The sequence below is a fragment of the Phoenix dactylifera genome, chromosome 15, assembly GCF_009389715.1.
Source record: "Phoenix dactylifera cultivar Barhee BC4 chromosome 15, palm_55x_up_171113_PBpolish2nd_filt_p, whole genome shotgun sequence".
Taxonomy (NCBI): Eukaryota; Viridiplantae; Streptophyta; class Magnoliopsida; order Arecales; family Arecaceae; genus Phoenix; species Phoenix dactylifera.
Window position 1 is genome coordinate 7,815,552 of NC_052406.1, and position 20,859 is coordinate 7,836,410.

The 20,859-nt window shown below is 37.8% G+C and overlaps 2 protein-coding genes across 3 annotated transcripts; both read left to right on the top strand.

Annotated features, from left to right (window-relative positions):
- The first annotated feature begins 1,912 nt into the window (after nt 1-1,912).
- LOC103716399 (ATPase GET3B-like) lies at nt 1,913-10,719 on the top strand. The gene is made up of 11 exons (XM_008804377.4): nt 1,913-2,095; nt 3,541-3,752; nt 3,932-3,994; nt 4,089-4,199; nt 5,689-5,763; nt 5,864-5,932; nt 6,040-6,105; nt 7,271-7,345; nt 7,420-7,518; nt 9,783-9,917; nt 10,223-10,719. The coding sequence occupies exons 1-11, from the start codon at nt 1,963-1,965 to the stop codon at nt 10,358-10,360; spliced, it is 1,176 nt and encodes a 391-aa protein (XP_008802599.1). The 5' UTR covers nt 1,913-1,962; the 3' UTR covers nt 10,361-10,719.
- A 6,789-nt stretch (nt 10,720-17,508) lies between these two features.
- Nucleotides 17,509-19,984, top strand: LOC103716398 (amino acid transporter AVT1I). 2 transcript variants are annotated; one of them, XM_008804376.3, is made up of 4 exons: nt 17,509-17,748; nt 18,055-18,369; nt 18,490-18,662; nt 19,311-19,984. In XM_008804376.3, exons 1-4 carry the CDS (start codon nt 17,673-17,675, stop codon nt 19,821-19,823), a joined length of 1,077 nt encoding a protein of 358 aa, XP_008802598.2. In that variant the 5' UTR covers nt 17,509-17,672; the 3' UTR covers nt 19,824-19,984. The 2 variants fall into 2 exon arrangements, with proteins under 2 accessions (XP_008802598.2, XP_008802597.2); XM_008804375.3 differs by having other exon boundaries at nt 18,055-18,662.
- The last annotated feature ends 875 nt before the right edge of the window (nt 19,985-20,859 follow it).

The window sequence follows — 20,859 nt, forward strand, 5'->3', positions numbered from 1 at the left end:
GGCTGATTTTTGATGTTTGAAAATTTTGAAATTTTAAAGTGGTCTAGTTCACAATGAGATTTGTAAGTTAGGATGTGAAGTTCCAATCATTTTGAGAAAAAGAGGAAAGAGAGTCACTGGATTTTAGGTTCAAAAAATCTGACAATCACATTATATCTCATACTAGAGTCCATTAGACATCTAGTAAATGGCTTGGGAAGTTCTTATTATATATCAATTGAAACATAGGAAGACCCTCCAAGTTTGGACCTAGTAACACTTGGACCCCTTCTCTTTATAAGTTCAAAAGTGGTCCTCCAATTTACTTTTTTGTTGCAACATGATCCTTCCATCTATTTCTCCCATAATGCCATTGATGACCATATGCAAATAACTAAAATGCTCTGACTACTTTCTAGAAAAAACAAGTAGACAACTCTCTTTATTCTCTCACTCGTTAAAAAATTATCTTTAGACATTATCCACACCTATTCTCCTAGAAACCTTGCTCAATTGTATGATAGGGATCACCACACACAACATCAAGATAATATGGCCAATGATCGTAGTCAAACTGTTCGACCATTGGATTTTTGAAGCTTTAAGCTCCATTTAGCAAATCTTTCAAAGGGTCAGAAAGTAATTTCGAACCATTCAAAAATATTTTTGAATAATATAGTAGTGTTTGATAAAAAATCAGAAAGTTATTTCGGTTTTGCCCGAAAAGCTAAAAAGATCTACTTAATCTCTATTTTGGAGCTTCTCCCTAGAGTGCATCCTAGCCAACATTGGAAAGCTGTTTTGGTTTTAATAAATTTTTTTAATGACCAAAAAGTTCACCAACAAATCTCATGATTATCTCTTATATTATATTATATCATAATATATTATTATACTATAAATATAATATAATATGATGATAAATTAATAATATATTATGCCATATTATATTATATTATTACATTATAATAGTATAATACATTATTTTATTGTAGTAATACATAATTATAATATAATATATTCTTATATTATATTATAAGCATAATATAACATATTATTACAATCATAATATTATACTATTATTATAATAACAGTTATATTATGATAATATAATATATAATAATAATATTATTATTATTATTATATGCTATTAATAATCTAACAAGTAATATATTAGATTACATTACATTATATTATATTCTATTATATGATTATATTATAATAATACTATATTATTATTAAATATATAATAATATTTAATAAAAGAAAATAATATTATTATACTATAATATAATATAATCTATTATTAGAGTAGATTCTAATCTATTATGTTATATTATATTATATTATATTATAATATTTTGTTTTTTCATAATATTTTAAAAAATATAGTTATGAAACAATAAATAGTTTTTTTATAAAAATTTTATTTTTAAAAGGACTACTTTTAAAAGCTTTACTGTAATCCCAAATAGGGCCTTAGCCTTTTCTAGAATTCTTGAATGTTCCCTTCTCTAGAGGTTATAGGGAATTGGAGGCCCTTCGTGGGGTGACATAGGCATGTATTGATGTTACTATTTTCTGAAATGGCCCTCGGCAAAGGCTCCATAGACATACCCTGGAATGACTTTGGATACAGTAAAACATGGCTCCTCGATCAACAGCAAAGAGTGAAATGTTGTTCTCTGGTTCAGCCTTCCCCTCCTCCCCCCCCCCCTTCATCCCCCACATTCTCTTTTTCTCTTAAAAACATTCTCTTTTTCTCTTAAAAACATTGTCTTTTTTGTGGTATCAAAAAAATATGTTAAATCTACACGCCCCATACCCACCAAGAAAAAAAGGGGTTAAATGAAAATCGTGCGCAGGTCCGTAAGAAGAATTTGAATTATTTCAAGCTCCTTGAAACCAACTTAAAAAGGGTTAAAACCGGAACCTACACCCTAGTCCAACGTGGAAGCCTCCTTTCCTTCTCTGCGTTCCCCAATGTTGCTCACTCCCCGCCCCTACCTCGCCCGCCGCCTGTTCCTCGCCGCCTCCCGCCGCCTCTCGCCATGCCCGCCGCCACTCGCCGCCACTCGCTCGGCGCCATCCCTCACCGTCCGCCGGACCCTCCGAGGTTTGTCTTCGTCCCTATTTTCGTCTCTCTCTACGATCGAAAAGGTAGTGGGTTTAATCGAGGAAGCGGTTGTGGTTGGATTTAGGTCGAGAGCATTTTGCTCTTTGAGATCAGTCCGATATCAGAAGTCAGTCACAGGGGCTACGGTTCGAGAAAGGTGTGCGAACTGGCTACGAGTTCTCGCTCTCTAGTTGCTGTTCCTCCTTTAGATAGTTGTCATTATTGTTGTGGGATGGAGTTTCCAGTTTAGTCCCACATCGGATAATCAGTGAAAAGGTCTGTGCCTTAAATGGGGGGTGCAAACACCTCTTCTCACCGAGGGCCCTTTTGTAGGACAAAACCGTGAGGGTAGGGGTAGTACCTCCGCGGACCCCCGCGCCGGCAGGGCCTCGGGACTGTCATTGGGCTACGGCCCTGGCGACCTCCCGCAGACCCGAAGCGGCAATTCCAGAGCGGACAATACCTCGGGGAGGACGCGGATGCTTTCCCTGCTCGTCCGGTGTGCGGGCTGGTGTCGGGGTTCCGACCCCACATCAGATGGCGCTAGAGGAAGGGCCCCGGCCACGCACAGACCTTCCCGCTGGGGGGGGCTGTGTTGTGGGATGGGGTTCCCAGTTTAGTCCCACATCGGATAATCAGCGGAAAGGTCTGTGCCTTAAATGGGGGGTGCAAACACCTCTTCTCACCGAGGGCCCTTTTGTAGGACAAAACCGTGAGGGTAGGGGTAGTACCTCCGCGGACCCCCGCGCCGGCAGGGCTCGAGACTGTCATTGGGCCACGGCCCTGGGCGACCTCCCGCAGACCCGAAGCGGCAATCCCAGAGCGGACAATACCTCGGGGAGGACGCGGATGCTTTCCCTGCTCGTCCGGTGTGCGGGCTGGTGTCGGGGTTCCGACCCCACATCAATTATAGTGGTCAATGGTGAGTTTATGGTGCGGTTTCTGTTTTCTTTCCCCCACTTTTTGCTCGCTCTTAAGAGTTCGTTGTTACTCGAATTAATCACTTCCATCCGCGGTACAAAGATTACGACGGTCCATTGTGAACTACTGGAGTCATAATAATACTAAATTCCATAAAAAAACATTAGGAGTGCGTCCCCTAATCTGCTGTTCATGCTACATCTACTTAACATTGTAGTGGGTTTGTGCTGTGAGCTTTGTATCCTTTCTCTCCTCCTTTTGCTCACCTTCTTAATGTGTCAGCGCCGTTTCCTTAATTTCTATAGACGTAGAAGTGTGATTGTGGTTATATTTTTGGAGGCAATAGGTTTAGATGGTTCATTGTGATTGATGGATTCATAAAAGAATTAGTCAATCTTGTATGGAGCCTCACTAAAGATTAGATTTTGGAGACGCTTGTCACTATAATCTTGTGTGCAATCTCTGATAGCAACCAATCTCCTAAAGCTTTACAGTTATTCTGAAAATTATGTTGGTTTTTGCAGTGAGATCAATTGCTACCCTTGCAGAAGCTACAGCAGGGTTTGATGAGATGGCTGCAGGGACTCAGCGGAAGTATTACATGCTTGGTGGCAAAGGTGGTGTTGGGAAAACGAGCTGTGCTGCATCCCTGGCTGTTAAGTTTGCGAATAATGGTCATCCTACTCTGGTAGTCTCAACGGACCCTGCGCACTCTTTAAGCGATTCTTTTGGACAGGTATATGACTATATTTGCAATGGATAATTCCTGGGTTGAAAAAATTTGTAACTTTCCCATACTGTTTACCAAAGCCTACAAGCTCAGGAATACAAGTTTGTCATATAGTACCTTATTTTGCAGCAAAACTCAAACAGGAACCTCAACTAGTCTGTGTTTTCTAATGGTTTTGTCTCTAGGATTTGAGTGGTGGAACGTTGGTGCCAGTTGATGGATTGGATTCTCCTCTGTTTGTGCTAGAGGTAAGAGCTTTTCCAATTCTTTCAGCTAAGTCATTTGCTTCTCCTAGGTGACATGCTAGGTATAAATGTTCAACTAGTAAAATTTCTTTTGCAGATAAATCCTGAGAAGACTAGGGAAGAATTTCGCAGTGCAAGTCAAAGAAGTGGAGTGAGTGGGGTTAAAGATTTTATGGACAGTATGGGTCTTGGAATGCTTGCTGAACAGGTATAGCCTAAAAAGTTGTAAATTTTCATTAGTAGCAGTGAAGTTTCTGGCAATCTCTTGTTCTGGTTTCTTCCACAGAATCATGAATATGCTTCTAAATTTGTTGGTAGGTATGCAACTAGATATTGTTATTGTTCTCAGTCCCTAGTGTTTGAGGATGTTTCTGTCTATTTGCATGTTGATCCATGCAAAAGAAATGTACGGTCTTTTAGTTTGTGGAACTCAAACATCATCCTTGCAGAGCTAAATTCTGATCTCTATGCCAGCTCTTTGTTTGGCATGTCTGACCTTTCATTGGATGAGGCGGGGTCTAAAAGTTTGGCTGGATTTTTTGGTATGGTTTAGCTCCAGAGTTATACTGAAAACAGTGGGGCCTTCCTTTTTGCCTTTTATTCTCATTTGCATTTTCTTTGATCATAAGGAAATATTGAACATTTCGATCAAGAAATAATTGAATTTTTTTTGTGTTTCTGTGCATACTAGATGACTGAACCAGTTTGTTTTTGCAAGTTTTTTTACTCCATTGATGGAAAGTTGTTATTTTTACAGAACCAACCTTACACTATCATAGTGTTTTCTTTATTTAATACCTCTTCTTGTCAACTTGTAGCAATTTTGGGACTGCAAGATTGCCTGAGGTAACTCAGGGATTTGTCAAGTGATTTGTCTAGAGACTGCAAAAGTAGTTGTTCAGTACTCTAGGTGGCTAATCCATATTTTATGCCAGTATCAGTTGTTTCATCAAAAGGCCTTCTGTAACTAGTTTCTTCTTTCTTTCCTGTGGTATTAGGGCAAGGTAATGCAAGAATTTTAAATCCATATCGCTTCTTTGGTATTAGGGCAAATGTATAATAACTTTGTGATCACAAATATTCCATGAGCTCCACTAGTACTTGTGTGATGTAAACCCTAAAAGGAGGTGGAGAAAAGGTGCTAATTACCCTCCTCATCACAAATCACTATTGCACTTGCACAAACACTGGCATCTTTCTTTCTGACATCAAGGTAGTCAGTTCATGATTTGGTCATGATTACATGCAAAATCATCTTTTGTTTAATACGATGTACATCTGTATTCTCTACAAGAATTCATCTAACTCAGATGCTAAACTCCCCTTGTTGATTCCTAAATGTTTGCTAAACAAGCTTAATTGTTAACTTTCAAAAAGTGTTAAACCAAATTATGGAGCTGTGCTATGATCTTCTTTAAATTATATACATGTCTTTATTCTTTTGTGCTGTTACTATAAAAGAGCATATTCTTGAGTTACTCCTTACAGCAATGCCGTCACTTTAATGACATCAGAATTACTAGAACTTGAAGTAGGTATACCAATGTCTAACCTGTGCCAAAATTATGCATTTTGTTTGCATTTTTTCTCCATGTTTATAAGATATGTCTTGCTTAAGCAGCCTACTGTTTGTGAATGGTGAATCTTTTTGATTTAGTGTTCATCCTTTACTTTCTGGTTTCCTTTTTATGATTAAGCTAGGAGAGCTAAAACTTGGAGAGTTGCTGGATGCACCTCCTCCGGGACTAGATGAAGCTATTGCAATTTCAAAGGTATAAATCTGAATTTGTAACAGTGGATACTAGCTATTTCTTTTTAATACCTTTGTTGCTCTTTATTTTATGTAATTTTTGATCCATTTACTTTTACCAGGTCATGCAATTTGTTGAAGCACAAGAGTATAGCATGTTTAGCCGTATAGTATTTGATACTGCTCCAACAGTGAGCACTCCGTAATAGATTATCTGTTTGCTTTCTGTTTAAAAGTTCTTATGCTTGTTATGCTCTTTACTTACTATTTATATGATTCTATTTTCATCTACTGCTAGGGGCATACTCTCCGACTTTTGTCCTTGCCAGACTTCTTGGATGCTTCCATTGGCAAGATCATGAAGGTGTGATTTTTTAAATAAATGCCATAACTGGTGCCTACTATAGATTTTTTTTCTTTTTTCCTTTTTTTCCTTTCTTTTTTTGCATTTGTTTGAGTTTTTCACATCCTCCCTAGTCATTTTTGTGCCCTTTTCAAACATATTTATCTATGGTTCATGTTTGGCTTCTTTTTTGATAAAACCTACATCAACAAACAAAATTTATGTAATTCAAATGCTTCTCCCCTATAAGCCAGAAAGACTATCCTTGAAATCTTGTTGTTGTTCAAGTAAATAAGTTCCTTACCTGACATTAATGACACCCTAATTAGCAATATTAGCTCATCATGTTAAGACCTTTCTCCTTTTCCTTGTTGCTTGCATGCAGTGCTGTTGGTCTCCTGTCTTTCTAATTATATGCTGTAAGTGTAAACAGTCATAAACATATATTCACTAATTTTTTTGCATGGTTTGAAATCTTTAACTTAAGCTGGCTGAAAGTATGAATTGGAAACATAACAGGAGACATATCAACATGCTTACTAATTTTGTGGCAGTATAAACTGGTTTTCATTTGTTAGATCTTTACAGAAGTTGGAAAAGTAGAAATAATTTGCTGAAGAAAGAAAAAACATAACTAAGTTTTTTCCATGAATTAACTTGCTGTTAAAAATCTTAACATATCAATCCTTTTTTACAGAGGCTTTTGATCCATAGAATGTGAAAACTGACATCTTCATGAATGATTTTGCTTGTTTTTGTCATCGTACTTGAAAAACATTGGTTTAATGTAGCTTGGCACAAGTAGTTCATTAAATTCCACATATCGTGTAAACTTTATATCAGTGGACATAGATTATGTAGCTATATTACAGGTGGAAATTGGTTTGGTATGTGGTAGGAGGGGGCAAATGGAACTGTCTGGTGGTAATTTGATGACAATTTCTCTGTCACCCAGTGGCTGTCACAATCCATTATCAGAAAGAAAACTTGCTTCTATGTCAACATAGGGATACCTTTTTTAGATGTTGGATCTTATGATAATCTTGATATTATAATTGTTATTTTTTTTTTTGTACTATCAGAGCCTTTTCAATCTGATGGGCATGAAATTACTTAACATTGTACAGTTTTCTATGAATTGTAGACTTGCTTAATAACATATGTTATTGTGCTTTGTCAATTCCAGCTAAGACAGAAGTTAGCTTCGGCAACATCAGCCCTTAAATCTGTATTTGGGCAAGAAGGACCACAACAGGATGCGGTAAGTCAAGTTTGTTGGGGACATAAATTGTGGGTAATAAATCTGCTAACTCTTTATCTTTCTCATTTGTCTAGTCTGACAAACTAGAGCAATTAAGGAAGAGAATGATCAAAGTGAGGGAGCTTTTCCGGGACACTGAATCAACTGAATTCATCATCGTCACAATTCCTACGGTAAATACTAGGTTCTGACAATTTTTGTTCTCTTCTTTCTTTCTTTCCATCTTCTGTCCCCTCTCTCTCTCTCTCTGTCTGCAAGGATGTCTCTTTTTGTGCATGCATGCATGCATGCTATTGCATGTCTACATCTGTTGCATTACTGCATATGTAGAAATTTGGGGAAAAAGTTGGGCTATTCGAGCAGACTTTCCAGTTAAACTGTATAGCAGTGCTTACTTTCCAGTTAAACTATATAGCATTGCTTTGTTTGCTTCGATGTGCTTACAGGATTAAACTTGTAAAGTTCTATGAATCACGGCTTTAGACCTTAATCAAACATAATTGTTGCAGAAACTCCTGATTCTTTTATTTTTCTGAAAAATATTGATCACGAAGCTCACATTTTATATCTTGGCGCCATGAATGCTCGTGAAATACAGGCATACACTTCCTGACATAGCAAAATGGGTTCTGATATGTAAGGAACTAATTCAGTAAGGGATAATGCTAGTAAAGTGGGAGAGAAGATGAAAAAAGTTTGGAAAAGTTTTGTTTGAGAAATTATGAATGAAAGCTTGTTGCTAGTAGTGCCATGCTGAGAAAGTGTTCAAGTAGGGCCAAATTAATTTATTCTGGTATGGAGAAGATTAAAGCCTCGTTTAGCATCACTTTCTTTTTTTTTTATTTTCAGAAATAGAAAAAATAAAAAAAAATGTTTCTATTTTTAAAAAAATATAAATATGTTTTGTGTAATCAATTATTTTTATAATACAAACATATCAATGGTGATAGGCATGGTGTTAGTTGCAGCGGAGGCAGTGGAGACGATGATTGTGTTCGTAGGAGGTATGATGGTGGTATTGTGAGGATGGTGTTGATAGCGGCGGCGGTGTAGTGGAGGCAAGGCAATTGTGGTGGCAGTGGTGGTGGTGAGGGCAACAACAATGTGACAGAGGTGATAGCTATAACGATAGCACTTTGGTGGTGATGGTAGTGGTGGTGGAGGCATTAGCGATGTGGTGGAGATGGCAATGATAGTAGCGGCCACGGTGGTGGCAATAGAGATAGCAACGAGGGTGGTAGCGGGGGCGACAACAGTAGCAGCGGCAACAATAGTGGCGGCGGTGGTGGTAAAAGTCATGAGTTTCTTGTTTTTGAAAATATTGAAAGTAAGAATTTCTTACTTTTATTTTTTCTAGAAATAATGAAAGCCACTTTTAAAAAATAGAAAATAAAAGTAGTAGTACCAAATGTGGTTTTGTGTCAATTTCTGTAATTTTGTTTTTAAAAATAAAAAAAGAATAAAAGCAATGCCAAATAGCCCTAAGTGTTAGGTTCTTTTCTTTAGATAGAATGTTCAAGGAAAAATCAGTTAGATTAACATGTACCTATCAAAGTGAAAAAAAAGGAAGAAAGATATTCAAATCTAATGAGGCTTGAATTCCAATATGAAAAAACTTCAACAGGAGATGCCTTGTTGTTGGCCTAGAAAAATTGAGGCGTCATGAGGGAGTGATGATAACTTGCAATAGCATCTAAGAGGATATAATGGAAGGTGGTTTGGAGATTAACTTTAGAAGAAAGCTTATTGATGAGCACAACGCTTTAATTCAATGTTTATGTAATGAAGCTTCATTCGACCATGTTAGCTGGGACCCTTTTTTAATCAATTTCATTTACTGAAGCATTTCAGTAAGCTTTAAATCAGGCTTCTAGGTTATTTGGCGCGTGAAATGGTTTTCCTAGTTTGAAATGGATAGCAAGATCCTCATGGAGGTGAATGGACAGGCATATGATATTCGGAAAAGAGGAGGTCTTCCTGTTGTAATCAGTTATATTGGATGAAATTATGAATCAACTTATTCATACTCTTATTGTTGCTGAGAATGATGGATCTTTATTATTCAGGTAGGAAAAGACTGTGATAGAAAAACTTACATACTGGCCTTGCCTCTATATTGTGCTTCATGATTTCATTCTTTCATGAGAACTGCTGGTAAAACTGCCCTGAGAAGAGTAGAACCAAAAGCTTCTAACACCTTTGCAACCCAAAGAGTCTAGCTAACAAGGAAGACCACATTGTTCTAATTTGAACTTCAAATTGGTTGCCAAGCTTGTGTTTTGCTCTTTTTTTTTCGGTTGTACGTATCTTCTTGTGTATGCTTTTGCAAAATTAGATAATAGTAACTGATCTCTGGTACATGCTTTATCATGGATGCGCCCGCAAACATGTAAATGTGTAATACTTTTAACTAAGTTTGATGTTTCAATTTTCTAAGGTCATGGCAATTAGTGAGTCATCGAGACTGTGTGCTTCCTTGAAGAAAGAACATGTGCCTGTCAAGAAGCTTATTATTAACCAGATTCTACCACCATCTGCATCGGACTGCAAGTTTTGTGCAATGAAAAGGAAGGTAAAGCCCCTAGGTTTCAGAAGTATTGAAGTACTTGCTCTTGGTGATTACATAGCTCAGAGTCATTCTGGACTTGTTTCTATCCCTTTCACCTCTATCTGACAAACAACTATGAAAACTCTGGCTGCATGGTGTTGATACAACAGATAACCAATTTCAAAACCTACTTTTATGACTTGCTAGTCATTGCTACTCTTTTCTAATCCAACTAAAATTTCTGTAGTAATTTCTTGAGAACATTGTAAAATATCTTCCTCCGTCTGAATTACCAAAGATGCAAGTGTCATTTTGCTCTTTCATTTCAGGATCAAATGCATGCACTTGAAATGATCCAAAATGATCCAGAACTCAAAGGCCTGAAGCAAATCCAAGCACTGCTAGTTGATGTAGAGATCAGGGGTGTTCCTGCCCTTAGATTTATGGGTGAGATGATCTGGAAGTAACATCCATGGACTGGAAAATGACTAGGTTGGAGATCATAACTTTGCTAGAGGTCTTGCTTGTTCATTCTTCATACACCAATACCACCTCTACAATCAGCACATCACTACACTGGAACTTATAGGCATGGCCATGGCCTGAAGCAGATGCATTATATGTTCAAACCTCAATGGGTTGATGGGCTTCAAATATAATCAAGAGCAAGCTAGCCTTCAGACAGAGGACAGCGATTTTAGTTTGAAACTTACATCATACATCAAATTTTGGCTTTCTAGATAGGATTCTTTTTGAAAGGAAAAGTGCATGTATAGATTGATGTATAATGTTTAAATTCTAAAAGAGCTACTTCCCCTTGATGCCCATGTCTGTCAAAATCTCTCTCTATGAAGAATTAAGCTGTGCCTGTGTGAAACTCTGGAAGGAAATATTATGGAGAACACTTCTCTGATAGTCTGATTTGATGAGATGATTGAAATTGCTGACAAACGGTAGGTGGTTCATCAACTAATGCAAACGAACAAAGCACTCGGAAACAAATGAAAGAAGACTGAAGTAAGATGAGCATAGGCACATGCAATTCGAAGCAGTCAGGGGCACTCTGAGTTGTAATCTTTCTCTGTTCTGTTATATATGTTTCGGGATCTAGTAATGAATCTCTAATAATTATAAAATTATTAGGAAAATTGTTTTCTTTTACTTTTTGAGATTTTGCATAAACAATTAAAAAGTCAACCAATACTAAGAAATATTTCTAATAATTATAAAATTAGTATTGTTTTAACAATCTTACCAATGTTATCATGATATTATAAAAGAAATGCATAAATTCGCTGGTGTTCTATATAATTTTGATCTAAAAATCTCCCGCGAAGCCAAGAAAAATCTTTTTTTTTTGGTATTGCTAGAACTATTTTTCTACCATACGTGAACCATGATGCTGAAGTATGTGTCCTGCGATACGTTATCATGATATTGTTAAAGAAATACATAAATTTGCTGGTGTTCTATATAATTTTGATCTAGAAGTCTCCCATAAAGCCAAGAAAAATCAATTTTTTTTTTTGGTATTGCTAGAATTATTTTTCTACCATGCATGAACCATGTTGTTGAAGTATGTGTTCCTGCAATAGCTATTGATAATCCCGGACTATGATTTGGTAAGCATGATCGATCAGAATGCAACGACATGTTTTAGACAAGCTAGGTAGGGATGACAATGAATTGACTATGTTTGGTCCTCAAACTCTTGAGCTCAATTTAGGCCAAGGTTGGGCCAATCTTTTGAGAGCACGTAGCTCATCCGAGGAGAGCCTTCCCATCCATCACCCCTGGAAAATGTTCAGGCTTCAGGCCAGGTCTAAGCATGATTTTTTCCCCTCCAAGTGCCACTCTCTTATTCCAACGAGACATCACAGAGCAAAGAGAACAGAAAGCTCTCACAAAACTAGATTTGGCTCATGCAATGCATTTGGAAGGGAGCATATCTTCATCTGATAAAAAGTACTTTATTTTCTTTAGCAGAAATGACATTGTCTTTATGTTTTTCCTTCAACAAAGAAAGAAGAAAGGGTCAGCTAAGATGGTGTCACATGCCAGCCCTTTTGCAAATTGTCCCTTGAAGATCCCATTAATGTTCATATCAAAAAAAGAAGATCCTGTTGTCTCAATCTTTTTTTTTTCTTTTGCGACTGAATAAAAGCCTCCAAACTTTTCTCAAGGCATATCCGATCTCAAAGTCTTTCTCATGCGAGTGCTTGCACGAGATACGGTGGAACATTCACAACCAAGTTCATGATCTGGCAGTATAAATTTTGGCAAAAGTTTGTCCCAATCACCAGAAGATCCTCGAGTCCCGTGCCCGGTTTAAATTGTTCTCTCCCGTGTTCTGTCCTTCTCTTCCCCTCATTTCTTGCTGCTTTAAAACAAAGTAGTAGTAGATAGAGAGATTCCAACAGGTCCACAGCCAAAGCTGATGCAACAGGTCCACAATCCAATCTCTTCACCGTCATCTTCTTCCTCTTTCTTCATCTTTTCATCAATCAAAATTTTAACCGCCACTTGAGAAAAACAAAAAGAGAAAATAAAGATCAGCCATTCCGTTCGAGTCCATCACATAAACTTTATCCCCGACTACATCAAAAGCCTTCCTTTGTTGTTTCTTATTGCGCTTTTGATTTGTCTTGCACCCTTGGCACCTAACTCTCTGGCTAGATCTTGTTTTGCCGCGGTACAAGCTGATGCAAGTATTGGGTGATAAAGGCGGACTATTTATTTCTATACTTGGATAGATGGTCGATTTTCTGAGCGTTGGAGATCTCTGTTGTTACATCTTGATATTGATGTTTGAAGGATGATCTGAACTTATTCTGCTAGATCATTGGTGGAATATCATGTTTGCCTCATTGGCACTGTTTTAGGGATCAGTACAGTGATTAGTGGCACAACCACTCAAATAGATTCTACGAAATTATGTGTGTACATATAGAAATAAAAGCTGGTCACCACTAAGGGGTGCATGCTCTAGTGGGACGCCCTCCTGGTTTGATTTCTCCTGCGCTGTGGCCTTCTTTTCTTCTTTTCCAACGTGAAAGATCCATAGCCATGGCTTTCTTAGGACCAAGGTCTCATAATAGCCACGAGTTGTATATTAACTAATTCAACAAGTCGTGCCATGTTCTTGGCATCTGTATAGGTTTTCTCTACAGGAAACTGACAACAGTATCTCTTTATTAATTTTCCAAATCTCCATGCATCTCGAAATAGATTCACTTCATTGGATTGGCATGATGCTTGGTGACTTGCCACTTTTGTTTAGCAAAAAGGGTAGTGCTCCACTAGGGTAGCAATCAATAAAGGAGCTGAGATTCAAGGAAGTGCTTAGACAAGGATAAAGAGAATGCTTATGGATGGAAAGTGGAACTTGTCACTAGTACAATAGTTTTAGTTCGGTCTCGGGTCAATTTATCCGATTGAGAAGATCTGATTTTAGGTTCGTAGTTTCTGTTTAATAAGTACTGATTATTGAAAGATCTCATATCGGCTAAACTCGTTTCAGAGCCTGAGCATATGAGGCGGATGTTTCCAAATCCTGCAGACACGTTTTGGATAGAAAACAAAAATGGAGAGGAGTCTGAGCGATGCGTGCATGTACATGCGAGCTTCAGAATCAGACAATATTTGATAGGGGAGCCCCGTGTTTCCCCCTCATGTGGCTCCCACGTGGGCACTGGGTGCCTCACGTGCGTCGCGCAGGCGGTGGTATGGCATTTGGTATCAAAGCCAAGGACGGCTCTATTCCGAGGGTGGGTGAATGAAAGATCCCACATCGGCTAAACTCGTTTCAAAGCCTGGGTATATGAGGCGGGTGTCTCCAAATCCTACAGATGCGTTTTGGATGGAAAACAAAACCAGAGAGGGGTTTGAGCGGCGTGTGCGCGCACGTGCGGGTCCTGAAACCAGACAATATCTAGCAGGGGAACCCCGTATTTTCCCCTTATGTGGCTCTCATGTGGGTACTGAATGCCTCACGTGCCTCGCGTAGGCCAGGGCATGACGATTATTGCTAGTTTGTGAAGCTTGTTTGCTTGGATCTTTCTTTCAAATCATCGCTGATATCCAGAGTTTTGGGTGGGAACCGTCAAACATTCTCATTTCCTTCCTTTAGGGAATAAAAAAAACATTATCGAAATCCAAGATTGCTCAAATAAATTATTTTGAATCTTTAATCATCATTTTCAGTTTCCTAAGGATTCGACTTTACTACAAATGGAAATCACTATGACAGCCCTCAACCATCACAAATGACTGAAACATAAAAAAAAAAAAAAAGCCCCAGTAGATAAAATAATGCCTCCACTCAAAAGCAGATGATACAATGGCTATGTTTCAGTCGACTGTTACAAACCATCCGTTCAATTTCCATTTGATTCTAGAAAATCAATTTAAATTGGCGTTGTTTTAACTTTACCTCTAAATTGACCCGACCCTGATGCATGTACGATAAGACTGAAATCAGATCAGATACTAGTATATCCAAATCCATATTTATTTTGTTTAACGAATATAGATATGAATAGATACAAAAAATTTATATCGATATTTATCTTAAATAGTTATGGATACAAATCGAATACCGAAAGTATATATATAAATATAAATATAAATTAAATAATTAAATTTTATGACTATAAAATTAAATATATTACTAAGTGGATAATAAATTAAATTAATAGCATGTTAACATAGTTATTTATTTTTCTTAAAATTCATGAGTTTTATATAAAATTAAATAATTTTACAAATGAAATTGGATATTTAGATACGGATCAAATAGTTGTTTATTCATATTTATATCTATTTTTTCAAATATAAATATAGATATAAAAATTAATTATATATTTAAATTTTTATTTATATTTGAATAGATTTAAATAAAAAAATAAATTCAGATGATAATATCCAATCCACTTGCACCCTTAATGCAGGATCCTCTTTTGTTGGATGCCACCTTGACGCGCAACTTCCGCCTCTGTCCGCCCATTTCTTTATAAATTCATCCTTCAAAAGCTAGGATTTTGAAAGGCTAGCATTCGCTCTTTAAAAAAATTGACGATTTCTCTAATCATATGCCCTCGTTGGGATGGGTTTCTTCTAGAAGTTTTTGTGGCACCTAACGGGCATTGAAATCGCGTCCACAAGCTTTTATATATATATATATATACAAACTTGGGAAGTGTTGGTGTCATCCACTTTACACCAAAAGAGAGTGGAAGCCTCGCAGTTTGCATTAAAGGATGGCTAGACGCATGAAGCCTATTTACTCTACTTTTCTTCTACTTTCACCAACACCACAAGACCAAGCACATACGAGTTGACGCCATTGTCAAACTGGATCTGTGAATGTCTGCCTGGTCCACTTGCTTCCCACGAGACTCCCATCTGACTCCCACGAGACGCCCGAGGCTTGCCTCCATCTTTCTTTCCTTGAGTCCATAATTTTCTATTCTTGTGCCCATCGAAAATCAGGGCCGTTGATGCCGCCGAAGCCAAGATAACACCCCGGCCTTCATTCCTTATTTTCTTTTTCCTTCTTCTCACAGCCCAAACTCACCGCCGCTGGCTCAGAAATCGGCTGAAAATCGACTAGAAAAGGGGACCTTGTTTCCGCCCCATTTTGTTTTTTTTGTTTTTTTTTCTTTTCTTTCGGCCATCTCCACTGCCGGCATTCTTGGTTGAGGGTCTCGGCCTCTCCTCTGCATTGGCCTCTGCTGCACCGGAGTCTCAGCTGTCGGCGAGTGACATGGGATTTGAAAACTATCGAATCAGAGAGCTCTTTGTTTGACCCTATTTTTAGATTGATTTCAGTCGGCTAGCCACCGCCATTGGCCGCTTTCCACTTTCTGCCACCGCCATGCTTTGCCGGACCACCACCACCCCCTTCCTTTCTCTTTTTCCTCTTCGTCTTCTTTTTTTTTGGATGAAAAATAGGAGGGGAGGGGGAGGGACCAGCCCACCCGTGTAGCAGCCTCAGTACTGGGCCCCTTTTCCACCAGGAAATGTTCGATACAGGTCGTAGGTTTCGCGTGCCTTCCCCAACTCGTGGGCTCACCGTCTCACGTGTGGGTACGTCACCCCAGCACTATCTCGGTACAGATGGAAGGAAATCATATCCGCCAACGATCCGTCCGGGCATGGGGCATCCGGTCCCTTAATTTAATCAACTTCCGCGCATTTCGAATCCGAACAACTCAGGTGGAATTATCGCCCCCTTACCACCAGGCTACCACCTTGGTGGCACTCTTCGTCTTCTTTCTCTAGTTTGTCAAAGAAGAGACGGTTAGAAAAAAAGGGAGGGAGAAGAAAAGAAGACTCTCCCTTTCTTTCTTTGCTTCTTCTCTCTTCTCCTTCTTTCTCTCTCTAGCAAACCTATGGACCTTAATAAATGGTCCCATCTTCTTGTCCTATGGATTCGAGTTGACCCTTGCAAAGTGGCCCTAAACCATCCTAATGCTTGGGCAGCCTACCGCACTGATTACCCTGCCCTATTAAGTACTTATGAAACCCACTATTGATGAATCCTGTTGAATGATCTTAGCCTTGATAGAGTTTTTGCTTCATGATTCACTGATCGAGTCGCTTAGACTTAACCCACTCAGAATCGTCGAATACCCTTATCTAGCCAGTCTTCCATGTTTCTTGTATTTTAGTTCTATTCAAATAATTGAATAGAAATTAATTTTATTTTTAATAAACTAATTAGGTATAGCTGGTATGTCTAGTGACATTTGAAGGTTTAAAGTGAAAGAGGTAAGTAATCTTGACATTCCTTATCAGTTTTCAATTTTTATATATTCTCCATGCTTATGATTTATATAAAAATAAAAAAATAATGCTAAATATTGATGATATCATATTTTTTAAAATTAAGGATTGAGTATGTGATATTATGGAATTTATGATTTATCGCAAAATAATGATTCTATGATTGCTTTTTTTACTACTAATGATTTACGAACTCTGAACTCAATATTATACTTTAATGCTTTTCAAAATATTTATTTATGTATGATTTAAGAAAATACAATTTAAGAAAATATAATTCAATAAAATATGAATTTAAAAATATGATTTAAGAACTATGTCGAAAGGCTCTCAGATAGTTATGTATGCCCTTTAAAGTGGGATAGATCGACATCCAGAGCTAGTTCCATACGACTTTACTAGTAGATAATAGTAGTTGGCATACAACTTTGTCATCGGTATAATAGTGACCTCAATATTAAATCTGAGAGAAATAATTTGATCTATGGCATGGTTAAATAGTAAATAATTTACGATTTTATTTATGTTATACATCTGAAACTATATTTATGAAATATTGATAATTATGCATGTATGATTAGGTTATGACTTGCTTTATTATATGGTACTACTAAATATTCTATCTTGCAATAATTGTTATATTTTCTATATAATGCATCGACTCATTTAAAAAATTATACTTGATCTGGTAAGATAGTATAAGGTATATTTATTGAGCTGCCTACTTTTTTTTTTATATTATTTTTTCAAATAAATTGAGTCAGTATGCTTGGAGAATGGCTCAAGTTTATAGTGTGTGCCAGCGAATTTGGTGATTTTGTAGAAAAACCGTAGTATTTTAATTGTTAGCTACGTATTATCGTGGCCTGCATCGTGCGGCAGCATGGACGTATTATTTGGGATGTGACGATCATTCTGCGTTTCGTTCTCTTAATAAGCCCCCTCTACTCATCAACTTCAGCACTCCAAGGGCCTTACTCGGGAGTGACAAAAATGGAGCCCCATGTACCCTCAAAGAGAGGCACCACCTTCTTCAAGACGTGTTTCAATGGCGTCAATGCTCTTGCAGGTCTCATCTCTCCCCTCTCTTTTTCTGTGTTCACAAACAACACATAGCATGGCCATCTCTGTTTCATGTTCTATCCGAAGTTCAGAATCCAACTTCTTTAATCCATCGCAAATTCAGCGAACTCCATATTGTGGTATTTGTTAAACGTCAGCATGCAATTAAAGGTTTTCACCTACGCTTCATCATTTTACACAGAGATAGAATGTGATGAAACTCTATTTATCTATCTTCATCTTCTATGCTCCAGAGACATGAAACACGGGCGTAGTTTAAACTTAAGATTTATGTCATTTTTATGTCTTTCAGGACTCGGAATACTATCGATTCCATATGCTTTGTCGCAAGGAGGATGGCTAAGCTTGATACTTCTTTTTGCAACGGCAGTCATCTGTTGCTACACAGGGCTTCTCTTGCAACGATGCATGGATTCAAATGTACTCGTTAAGACCTATCCTGATATAGGGGGCTTAGCTTTTGGCCGTAAGGGGAGGCTCATAGTGGCAACCTTCATGTACCTTGAGTTGTATCTAGTGGCGATCGAGTTCTTGATATTAGAAGGTGATAACTTGGAGAAGTTGTTTCCATATACGAAGTTCCATATAGGGACCATGAAGATCGGAGGTAAACAAGGATTTGTTCTGCTTGCAGCCTTAATAATTTTGCCGACAACATGGCTACGAAGCTTAACCATGCTTGCATATGTTTCTCTTGGTGGGGTCTTGGCTTGTCTCATTGTGGTAGCCTCTGTTCTGTGGTCTGGAGTAGATGACGGGGTTGGGTTTCATGAAAGAGGAGTCCTTCTGAAATGGAGTGGAGTTCCTACTGCTGTGAGTTTATTTGCCTTCTGCTTTAGTGGGCATGCAGTCTTCCCAACCATATATACCGCCATGAGAGATCGAACAATGTTTTCCAGAGTAAGACGAGGGCTTTGAAAATATTTCTACTAATAGATTAGCAAGATCATTATATTCAGTGATGACCTTTCCTTTGCAAGCTTATTAATTAGATTTGCTCTTGAGATATTCCATTAGTGCAGCTTCAGTCGTTAGATTCTTTGTTATTAATTCGTTCTTCCTTCTCTTTTTTACTTTGTCTAGGGTGAGGGGTTCCCACCAATGGACCCAAGTCCTTCTAGCAACAATATGAGATGGGTCTTTTCAGTTTTAGTTCCTCAAAGGATTATTTTTTCGTCAAACGTGTAGTCATAAATCTCATCAAAATCTCCTTTCTTAAAAGAAAAAAGGGAAAAAAAACCCCGAGGGGCAGTGCCAAGGTGTCATTGCCTATGTTCTTTTTGCCAAGTGTTTTTTTTTTTTTAGCTTTCACCTACAGTTTTATTCATTTTGGCCATAAATACACCTCCACCACCATGTGTATCTGCTCCTCAGAGACCTATTTTCTTAAATAAATAATGCCCTAAACATGTAATGTTTATATCACTTGTGGTATCTCTGAAACAAGACAATATTAGCTGAGCACTAAGATGAATGCTTCAAGATGAATTGGTTCTGATATACTTCTGTTTTTGATGTAAAATTGATTCTGATATATCCCTATTGCAGGTGCTATTCCTCTGTTTTGGGCTCTGTTTTCTTAATTATGGACTTATGGCAATTCTGGGATATTTGATGTATGGTCAGAGTTTGAAGTCTCAGGTGACACTGAATCTTCCTGTGGGGAAGCTGAGCTCGAAGATTGCAATTTACACAACTCTTATCAATCCTTTTACAAAGTATGCACTGGTAGTTATGCCCATCGCAAATGCAGTCGAAGATTGGTTCCAAGTCTCCAAGAATAGGCTCATAAGCATTCTCATCAGAACTATTCTAGTGGTCAGCACAGTGGTTCTGGCCTTGACCGTTCCATTTTTTGGATATGTCATGGCACTTACAGGGTCATTTTTAAGCAGCACAGCTACAATGCTGTTACCATGTGCATGCTACCTCAAGGTCTTTAAGAATTCTCTGAGATGGGGATTTGAGTTAGTAATCATACTAGCTGTGATGCTAAGTGGTTTAGCTATTGCAATCATGGGAACTTACTCTTCCCTAGAGCAAATTATACTTAATTTATGAACTTTTGACCCAATGTGGATTATGTTGCAAATGCTCCTCCCTGAAGTGAAAACTAAAGGCGGTGTTGGAGTTTATTTTATCAGAAAATTGTTTAAGCCTAAAGCCAATGTAAACATTCTAAAGATAATAAATAAAGGCTAACAATCTAAACCATTTCCTCACTGTGAATTGCTAGTGAGTCTATTTTGGTTTGAATGTGCAAGTAATGACTTTGGAGTCTAGAGCTATAAGCTTTCGAAAAGATTCTCTCAAAAATATTTTTGTCACAATGGTTGGCTTGTGACTTCCATTTCATTCTCCTTGCAGAGATGTTGATTCATATAAGCACTTAATCATTTAGCACCTAGCAAATGTTCGTGTCTTATTCTGAACTTTTGAAGCTTTACCAAGAAATTACTATGCTCCAAAGGAATTTAAGCTATAGACAGCATTACCTTTTGGAAGACATGTTGATGTGTCGCTAAATTCTTCCTGAAAGTCCTCATGGATGAGTTGTTCATAATATGGCCAATGAGTTATACACAAATAATATCACTTAAATCTAAGCAGGGAACAAGCTTTAGTGCCAAACCCACACCCCAGAGTGGATGTGCTGTGATATCTTTGCGTAGGACTATCTTAAATAGCTAACTCATACATGTTCAGATTTATCTTATCCTCTCCAAACATCATAATGAATATCAGCTTCAGTCTAGCATAGAAAACAACCACAATTAGTTGCTTAGGCTCTGTGACCATATAGTTGGTAGGTATACATGTGACTGGCACAACAATTAATTGCTTACCAGGCCAGCAATGGTCAGTGTTTCAGGTTCAAGAATGGTGCCAAAGAACAACTTGTCTAAGTCATCATCTTATAGCATCAAGAGTTTAACTGAGACAAGGTACTGCTCTGTCTACATGCACATTAAGACAACTACTCTTCTTTGTTCCTGAATGCATAGTCATGGATGCATGGATAGCCTTTGATGTTTGGATCAACATTCATACATCATTCATGCAACGCTGCAGAAGCAGCCCTGCTTACTAACACATG